General features: G+C 49.7%; 2 protein-coding genes and 1 pseudogene across 2 annotated transcripts in view; all 3 read left to right on the top strand.

Annotated features, from left to right (window-relative positions):
- gon4la (gon-4 like a) overlaps positions 1 to 3,044 on the top strand; it is a 16,628-nt gene extending 13,584 nt beyond the window's left edge. The window contains exons 19-26 of the mRNA XM_017041089.2: positions 441 to 557; positions 659 to 1,249; positions 1,360 to 1,440; positions 1,524 to 1,721; positions 1,797 to 1,940; positions 2,018 to 2,202; positions 2,364 to 2,466; positions 2,546 to 3,044. Coding sequence (XP_016896578.1) covers positions 441 to 557; positions 659 to 1,249; positions 1,360 to 1,440; positions 1,524 to 1,721; positions 1,797 to 1,940; positions 2,018 to 2,202; positions 2,364 to 2,466; positions 2,546 to 2,647 — 1,521 coding nt within the window. The 3' untranslated portion in view covers positions 2,648 to 3,044. The remainder of the gene's footprint in view (positions 1 to 440; positions 558 to 658; positions 1,250 to 1,359; positions 1,441 to 1,523; positions 1,722 to 1,796; positions 1,941 to 2,017; positions 2,203 to 2,363; positions 2,467 to 2,545) is intronic.
- Positions 3,045 to 4,834: 1,790 nt separating this feature from the next.
- Positions 4,835 to 7,235, top strand: LOC103393751 (protein disulfide-isomerase A3-like). The gene is made up of 8 exons (XM_008330818.3): positions 4,835 to 5,503; positions 5,836 to 5,914; positions 5,999 to 6,116; positions 6,198 to 6,305; positions 6,405 to 6,534; positions 6,613 to 6,726; positions 6,799 to 6,924; positions 7,016 to 7,235. The coding sequence occupies exons 1-8, from the start codon at positions 5,346 to 5,348 to the stop codon at positions 7,233 to 7,235; spliced, it is 1,053 nt and encodes a 350-aa protein (XP_008329040.1). The 5' UTR covers positions 4,835 to 5,345.
- Positions 7,236 to 7,536: 301 nt separating this feature from the next.
- The window catches only part of LOC103393809 (protein disulfide-isomerase A3-like), a 3,491-nt pseudogene continuing 1,998 nt past the window's right edge, over positions 7,537 to 9,029 (top strand).

Raw genomic sequence — 9,029 nt, 5'->3', positions numbered from 1 at the left:
TAATCTAATCTCTAACTCTATAATCTAATCTAATCTCTAACTCTATAATCTAATCTAATCTCTAACTCTATAATCTAATCTAATCTCTAACTCTATAATCTAATCTAATCTCTAACTCTATAATCTAATCTAATCTCTAACTCTATAATCTAATCTAATCTCTAACTCTATAATCTAATCTAATCTCTAACTCTATAATCTAATCTAATCTCTAACTCTATAATCTAATCTAATCTCTAACTCTATAATCTAATCTAATCTCTAACTCTATAATCTAATCTAATCTCTAACTCTATAATCTAATCTAATCTCTAACCCTATAATCTAATCTAATCTCTAACTCTATAATCTAATCTAATCTTAAAATATTTTCACAAAACTCTGACATCCGTGTGTGTGTGTGTGTGTGTGTGTGTGTGTGTGTGTGCGTGTGTGCGCAGGCCTTCAGGTACCGACGTGTGTTGTGGCAGATGCCGTTAGCCTGTCGTCCTGTGGATCCTGCAGATCAACGCCCTCCAGTGGAGAGGGAGGAGAAGGTCATGCCCCTGTGGCTGGTGGTCAGTGACTGACACTTGGTTGTTGTCCATATATGGAGTGACCACGCTCCTGTGGGTGTGTCCTGTGTTCTGATTCTCCGTCTCTCTCTCCTCTGGCTCAGCGGAGTCTCCCCGTCATCTGTCCCACCATTCAGCGGTTCAATGCTGCTCCTGGCCCCGCCCCCGCGGCCGCGGCCACGCCCCCCGACCATCCTCACAGTCACTACAGCTTCCCCCCAGGTACCAGGTACCCTCCGCGCCTCCCCAAACACCTGCACTTCAGACGCGTGGGCTTCGTTGTCCTGCCGGAGCCCCTCCCACCTGCTTCCTCTGACCCCGCCTCCCCGGGGTCAGGAAATGACATCATCATAACCTCCACTTTTTCCATGGCAACCTCTGAGAAAATCCTTGCTCATCATCGAACACTCACGGGACTGAGGAGGAGCAAACGGGATCTGAAGCTGATCGTAGGCGGAGGAGTCAGACGTAATGAGGAGGTGCCGACTCCTCCACCTGCAGCTGCTGAAGAGGAGGAGGAGGAGGAGGAGGAGGAGAAAGGAGGAAGTAGGAAATCAGAGGAAGAGGAAGAGAGTGAAGTTCTCCTGGCTCTGTCTGAGTCATCCTCCAGTTCTGCAGGAAGTGTCGGCCATGATGATGACATCACTGAGTCTGAGAGTGAGGAGGAAGGAGGAGTCAGAGAATCTGTCCAGAAGGTCCGCCATTTTGTCAAACGACTAGCTGCTGAGACTGTGAACTGAAGTCTCTGATGGAGTTCTGTGCTGTGGTTTTATTTCTTCAAACTGTAACTTTTGGTCATTGGCAGGAAACTCTGTGGTCAGGAGGTTGTGAGGATGATGACGGTCAGTCTGAGTCCGAGGCGTTTGCTCAGGATTATCTGAAAAGAGTAAGAAAAGTTTAAAGGGTTTGTCATCGTCAGAGTTCCTGATTGGTTCAGAGATGTGATGATGTCACTTCCTGTACTCTCAGGTGTGTGAGGCGGTGCAGGATTGTCCTGGCGTCCTGGATCAGCTGCTGCAGGTTCTGGATCACTTCTCCACCAATCAGCTTCCTCAGGAGGCGGAGCTTCTGTACCACAGACTCAGCGTTTTACTACGACCGTGGCCTCAGCTGCTTAAAGACTTCGCGGCCTTCCTGAACCAGGAGCAGGCGCAGCGCTGTGGGCTGGTGAGTGAGGTCCCCGTGACATCACCACAGGAGTGGGCGGGGCCTGTGTAACGGCCGTTCTTCTTCCTGTCTCAGCTGACGGAGCAGCAGATGTTTGAGCGCAGCCGACGGTTCCTGCGTCGACTCAGTCAGAGGCTGGGTGAACATTCCGCCCTCCACCAGCAGGTGGTGTCGACGCTGCAGAGAAGCCCCACCCTTCCTCCTGCTGACATGGATAAGGTAGGGGGCGCCGTGGGTCAAAGCTGTGTCAGAGGTGCTGAGCCCAGTGTCTTCAGCCTGATCCTGTCTGGTTCCAGATCTCCTCTCTGCTGCAGCCTCACCCGGAGCTTCAGCAGCTGTTCCAGCAGCTCCACGCCACCGACACCCTCCCCTCCGTTACCCACAATCCTCCACGCGGGAGTCTGGAGTGTCAGACCTGTGAAGCGAATGATACTGGAAGTGAAGCAGAGGAAGAGGAGGAGGAAGTCCTCACCTGGACACGGTCAGAAAAAATACTCTCCAGCAGGGGGTGCCACTGCAGAAGCACATGTGAATGTCAAGAGGCAGTGTTAGCTTAGCTAAGTGTTAGCATATTCTTAATGACGTTATTGTTAGCTAATCTGAGTAGCTTACCCTCTGACGCCTCGTGGTTTCCTGTTGCAGAGAAGAGGACCGGGTCATTCTGAAAGCCTGTCAGCAGACTGGAGCCAATCAGAAGACCTTCACACGGGTCTCCGCCCTCCTGGCTAACAGGAGCGCCCACCAGGTGAGGGGGCGGGGCTTAGGTTTAGACTCATGGACTCATGGAAGCGTGGAGATGTTTGTGACTTTTATCCGTCCTCCAGGTGTGCCGGCGTTTCCGTGATCTGATGAGTCTTTTCCAGAAGTCTACTTCCTGTTCCTCAAACGGACGGCCAATCAGCAGAAAGGACGCAGCTCCAGACTAAATGCTGCACCAATCAGAGATGAGACTGTTCTTAAATAGAGTTCAGGATTTAAGCAGTTTGGACCTGGGTCTGGAGGTTCTGGGTCTGGAGGTTCTGGGTCTGGAGGTTCTGGGTCTGGAGGTTCTGGGTCTGGAGGTTCTGGGTCCAGGAGGTTCTGGGTGAAGGCTGACGTTGAAGCTCCTGTGTTGTTATTTTATTTATTGTCACCTCTGACCTTGGGCGGAGTCTTCGGGGGAGCAACGGTAACGATGAAATTATTTTTTTACTGCGACAAAAACATTTCCCAGAATGCATCAGTATTGACTCAGAATGTAATGGACGAAGACGATCAGGCAGAAGAGCTTGAATCTTTGAAGACGTTTCAGTCTTTTAATAAAATGAAGTTTGTCCTCATTAATGTCATTCATTTATTTATTTATATTTACAGTCGATCGATCGGTCAGTTGGTCGATCGATTGATCAGTCGATCAATCGATCGATCGGTCAGTTGGTCGGTCGATTGATCAGTTGGTCGGTCGGTTGGTCAGAACCAGAGATTTTATTTCTCCCAGATTACCTCCATCACTAAGTTTAAATGTATTATTTTGTGACTTCACTGTTTGAAATCCTTTTTTTTTTTTTCATGTACATCTCAGTGACACCAGGTTACCACACGAGGCAGCAGTGGACCAACTGCTTCTGTGTCTACGTGAGTTAAAATCAAGGATTTCCTCGCGACAGACTTGTGGACGTGTGGGGTACTACAAATAAAACCCACAATATCCATTGTTTTTATTGATATCACAGGCTCTGGTTTCTGCCTCTTGACATGTGATGTTTCAAACAGAGAACATCACATTAGAGTAAATGTGTTGTCGTTAATCTATAACCATTCAACGATTCAAGTCAAACCGACTCGTATTAGCTCTAACTCCCAGTGAATTGTTCCGATGGCTGTGGTCGATCGATCCGAGAGAAAAACAAAAAACGTTCACGTCACAATACCTGCCACCGTCCATTGGCCAATCAGACAAGAGGGTGCCGGTGACGTGCTCGATCCTGGACCAGAGTCCTCACTGACAGGTGGAGAGAACGGCGCTTCGTTAAGTTTGCAGTGGTTTACGAGGTCGGTGCGGAAGTGCAGACTTACGTTAGTTTATTATAGAATAAAAGAAAAAGTACACTTTACAAACGAGGGTGGATAATTAATAATACGACACAGGAGCTGAACAAAGGAGCCACGACAGTGTCGGTTTATTGTACTATATAAAACTTAAAAGATAATAAGTAAAAGACGACTATTTTACGAACCTTTGTTTTATTTTGAAAATCCATACCGGAACCTCGCAAACCACCGCTTTTCTGCCTCAATGATTGATCAGCGGACGATCCTCCCGTCGGTGTTGTTTTATCGTTGATTTCTCTTCGGACGTTGACAGTCGTTTGAAGGCTGACGTTGAAGCTCCTGTGTTGTTATTTTATTTATTGTCACCTCTGACCTTGGGCGGAGTCTTCGGGGGAGCAACGGTAACGATGAAATTATTTTTTTACTGCGACAAAAACATTTCCCAGAATGCATCAGTATTGACTCAGAATGTAATGGACGAAGACGATCAGGCAGAAGAGCTTGAATCTTTGAAGACGTTTCAGTCTTTTAATAAAATGAAGTTTGTCCTCATTAATGTCATTCATTTATTTATTTATATTTACAGTCGATCGATCGGTCAGTTGGTCGATCGATTGATCAGTCGATCAATCGATCGATCGGTCAGTTGGTCGGTCGATTGATCAGTTGGTCGGTCGGTTGGTCAGAACCAGAGATTTTATTTCTCCCAGATTACCTCCATCACTAAGTTTAAATGTATTATTTTGTGACTTCACTGTTTGAAATCCTTTTTTTTTTTTTCATGTACATCTCAGTGACACCAGGTTACCACACGAGGCAGCAGTGGACCAACTGCTTCTGTGTCTACGTGAGTTAAAATCAAGGATTTCCTCGCGACAGACTTGTGGACGTGTGGGGTACTACAAATAAAACCCACAATATCCATTGTTTTTATTGATATCACAGGCTCTGGTTTCTGCCTCTTGACATGTGATGTTTCAAACAGAGAACATCACATTAGAGTAAATGTGTTGTCGTTAATCTATAACCATTCAACGATTCAAGTCAAACCGACTCGTATTAGCTCTAACTCCCAGTGAATTGTTCCGATGGCTGTGGTCGATCGATCCGAGAGAAAAACAAAAAACGTTCACGTCACAATACCTGCCACCGTCCATTGGCCAATCAGACAAGAGGGTGCCGGTGACGTGCTCGATCCTGGACCAGAGTCCTCACTGACAGGTGGAGAGAACGGCGCTTCGTTAAGTTTGCAGTGGTTTACGAGGTCGGTGCGGAAGTGCAGACTTACGTTAGTTTATTATAGAATAAAAGAAAAAGTACACTTTACAAACGAGGGTGGATAATTAATAATACGACACAGGAGCTGAACAAAGGAGCCACGACAGTGTCGGTTTATTGTACTATATAAAACTTAAAAGATAATAAGTAAAAGACGACTATTTTACGAACCTTTGTTTTATTTTGAAAATCCATACCGGAACCTCGCAAACCACCGCTTTTCTGCCTCAATGATTGATCAGCGGACGATCCTCCCGTCGGTGTTGTTTTATCGTTGATTTCTCTTCGGACGTTGACAGTCGTTTTCCGTCCAACATGGCGGCTTCTGTCCACCTCCTTCCCGCTGTCTTTCTCTTCTCCGTTTTTCCCGCCGTGGTTTGGAGTCGCGGGGACGTGCTGGAGCTCGGGGACGCGGACTGGGACTATCTAGCACCGGAGCATCAAACCATGCTGGTCAAGTTCTACGCTCCAGGGTACCAGAACCGGAACCGCAGTTTAATCAGACCGACAATAATACAGTGAACGGTTTAATGAAGGAGTCCGTGTCTCCTCCTCATCACCTGTTCTCTCCTGTTTTCTCCTGTTTTCTCCTCCTCTCCTCCTGTCTTTTCTCCGTTCCTGCCACCGTCTTATTTTCTTATGATTTTTTCCCAACTCTTCTTCTTCTTCATCTCGTTTGTCTGACTGACTGGTTTCTGCCTGTTTCCTCCTCGTTGTCTCCTAACTTCTGATTTTCTTCTCGTCCCTTTGTCCTCTTGTTTCCTGGCGTTGATGTGTCCTCTGTCCTCCGTCCTCCTCGTCTCAGGTGTGGACACTGTAAAAAACTGTCTCCAGAGTTTGAGAAAGCAGCGAGTCGACTGAAGGGGACTGTCAGGTTTGCCAAGGTGATGACATCATCAGCGGCTTCTCTGTCATTGGGAGTTTCCTCGGCGTCTGTGTCACATGTCTCTGTCCCCTCCGTGTCCCAGGTGGACTGTACGTCCCAGACGGAGACCTGCAGTCGTTTTGGAATCACAGGTTTTCCCACTCTGAAGATTTTCAGGAACGGCAGAGACTCCGGACTCTACGACGGTCCTCGGACCACAGGTTGTCAACAACTCTACCATCACACTCTGAAGTGACATGACAGGAAGTGTCTGATGTGTGTGTGTGTGTGTGTGTGTGCAGATGGTATCAGTCAGTACATGAAGAAGCAGACCGGTCCAGACTCAGTCCAGCTCCAGACTCCTGAAGATCTGCAGAACTTTGTCAACCACTACGACGCCAGTGTCGTGGGTATGAAATGTTTTCGCCGCCGTCACGTGTGACACGAGCGTTCTGTCTGATGTCGATGATGTCACTAGACACGGCTCCGCCCTCTGCTCTGTGTCTCAGGCGTGTTTTCAGGTGAGGAGAGTTCTGGTCTCTTGGAGTTCCTGAAAGCTGCTGCTCTACTCCGAGACCAGTTCAGGTTCGCTCACACCACAGAGCGCCACCTGGGGGAGGAGCACGGCATCCAGGCTGAGTGAGTACCACTGATCATCTGGTCTGTAGGGGGCAGCGCGGTGGCTCAGTGGTCAGGGTGTGGCCTCTCTCCCTGCAGGGGTGTGTTGCTCTTCCGTCCTCCCAGACTCAGCAGCAGGTTTGAGGACAGCGTGGTGGTCTTCACAGACTACCTCACCATCAACTCACTGCGGCGCTTCATCAGAGATCACATGTAAGAGCTTCTCCTTCACTGGAGGTGACCTCACACTGTGACCTCACTGACTCCGCCCCCTGTTCTCCACAGACACGGCTTGTGTCCCCACATGACCCTCGAGAACAAGGACCGCCTGAGGGTCCGAGACCTGCTGACGGCCTTTTACGACCTGGACTACCGTCACAACGTGAAAGTGTCCAACTATTGGAGGAACAGGTGACAGCGACGTGCACGCTCACACACGTGCGCAGAACGACCTCCTCTTCCTGAGGACGGGGGTGTCTAAGCCCCTCCCCCTGTGTTTCAGGGTCATGAAGGTGGCGTCCCAGTATAAGACGGCAGGCCTGACCTTCTCAGTAGCCAATAAGAAGGACTTCCTGTCTGAGCTGGAGGACGACTTTGGTCTGGGGACGTCGGACGGAGGCGAGCTGCCGTTTGTCACCATCAGAACCAAACTGGGCCACAAGTTCACCATGAGGGAGGAGTTCACGTACGTAGCTACGCTAACAGTACCTGATGATCTGTGACATCACAGCTGCTGAAGCAATCGGCTGAGGGGTCAGGAGGGCGGGGTCAGGCGATGCTGACAGTGAACGGTTTAATGAAGGAGTCCGTGTCCGTGTCTCCTCCTCATCACCTGTTCTCTCCTGTTCTCTCCTGTTTTCTCCTGTTCTCTCCTGTTTTCTCCTCCTCTCCTCCTGTCTTTTCTCCGTTCCTCCCACCGTCTTATTTTCTTATGATTTTTTCCCAACTCTTCTTCTTCTTCATCTCGTTTGTCTGACTGACTGGTTTCTGCCTGTTTCCTCCTCGTTGTCTCCTAACTTCTGATTTTCTTCTCGTCCCTTTGTCCTCTTGTTTCCTGGCGTTGATGTGTCCTCTGTCCTCCGTCCTCCTCGTCTCAGGTGTGGACACTGTAAAAAACTGTCTCCAGAGTTTGAGAAAGCAGCGAGTCGACTGAAGGGGACTGTCAGGTTTGCCAAGGTGATGACATCATCAGCGGCTTTTCTGTCATTGGGAGTTTTCTTGGCGTCTGTGTCCCATGTCTCTGTCCCCTCCGTGTCCCAGGTGGACTGTACGTCCCAGACGGAGACCTGCAGTCGTTTTGGAATCACAGGTTTTCCCACTCTGAAGATTTTCAGGAACGGCAGAGACTCCGGACTCTACGACGGTCCTCGGACCACAGGTTGTCAACAACTCTACCATCACACTCTGAAGTGACATGACAGGAAGTGTCTGATGTGTGTGTGTGTGTGTGTGTGTGTGTGTGCAGATGGTATCAGTCAGTACATGAAGAAGCAGACCGGTCCAGACTCAGTCCAGCTCCAGACTCCTGAAGATCTGCAGAACTTTGTCAACCACTACGACGCCAGTGTCGTGGGTATGAAATGTTTTCGCCGCCGTCACGTGTGACACGAGCGTTCTGTCTGATGTCGATGATGTCACTAGACACGGCTCCGCCCTCTGCTCTGTGTCTCAGGCGTGTTTTCAGGTGAGGAGAGTTCTGGTCTCTTGGAGTTCCTGAAAGCTGCTGCTCTACTCCGAGACCAGTTCAGGTTCGCTCACACCACAGAGCGCCACCTGGGGGAGGAGCACGGCATCCAGGCTGAGTGAGTACCACTGATCATCTGGTCTGTAGGGGGCAGCGCGGTGGCTCAGTGGTCAGGGTGTGGCCTCTCTCCCTGCAGGGGTGTGTTGCTCTTCCGTCCTCCCAGACTCAGCAGCAGGTTTGAGGACAGCGTGGTGGTCTTCACAGACTACCTCACCATCAACTCACTGCGGCGCTTCATCAGAGATCACATGTAAGAGCTTCTCCTTCACTGGAGGTGACCTCACACTGTGACCTCACTGACTCCGCCCCCTGTTCTCCACAGACACGGCTTGTGTCCCCACATGACCCTCGAGAACAAGGACCGCCTGAGGGTCCGAGACCTGCTGACGGCCTTTTACGACCTGGACTACCGTCACAACGTGAAAGTGTCCAACTATTGGAGGAACAGGTGACAGCGACGTGCACGCTCACACACGTGCGCAGAACGACCTCCTCTTCCTGAGGACGGGGGTGTCTAAGCCCCTCCCCCTGTGTTTCAGGGTCATGAAGGTGGCGTCCCAGTATAAGACGGCAGGCCTGACCTTCTCAGTAGCCAATAAGAAGGACTTCCTGTCTGAGCTGGAGGACGACTTTGGTCTGGGGACGTCGGACGGAGGCGAGCTGCCGTTTGTCACCATCAGAACCAAACTGGGCCACAAGTTCACCATGAGGGAGGAGTTCACGTACGTAGCTACGCTAACAGTACCTGATGATCTGTGACATCACAGCTGCT

Source organism: Cynoglossus semilaevis, chromosome 18 (genome assembly GCF_000523025.1).
Source record: "Cynoglossus semilaevis isolate Cse_v1.0 chromosome 18, Cse_v1.0, whole genome shotgun sequence".
In the NCBI taxonomy this organism is placed as follows: domain Eukaryota; kingdom Metazoa; phylum Chordata; class Actinopteri; order Pleuronectiformes; family Cynoglossidae; genus Cynoglossus; species Cynoglossus semilaevis.
The sequence above is the reverse complement of the archived record's forward strand: the minus strand, read 5'-3'. Positions and strand labels throughout refer to the sequence as shown.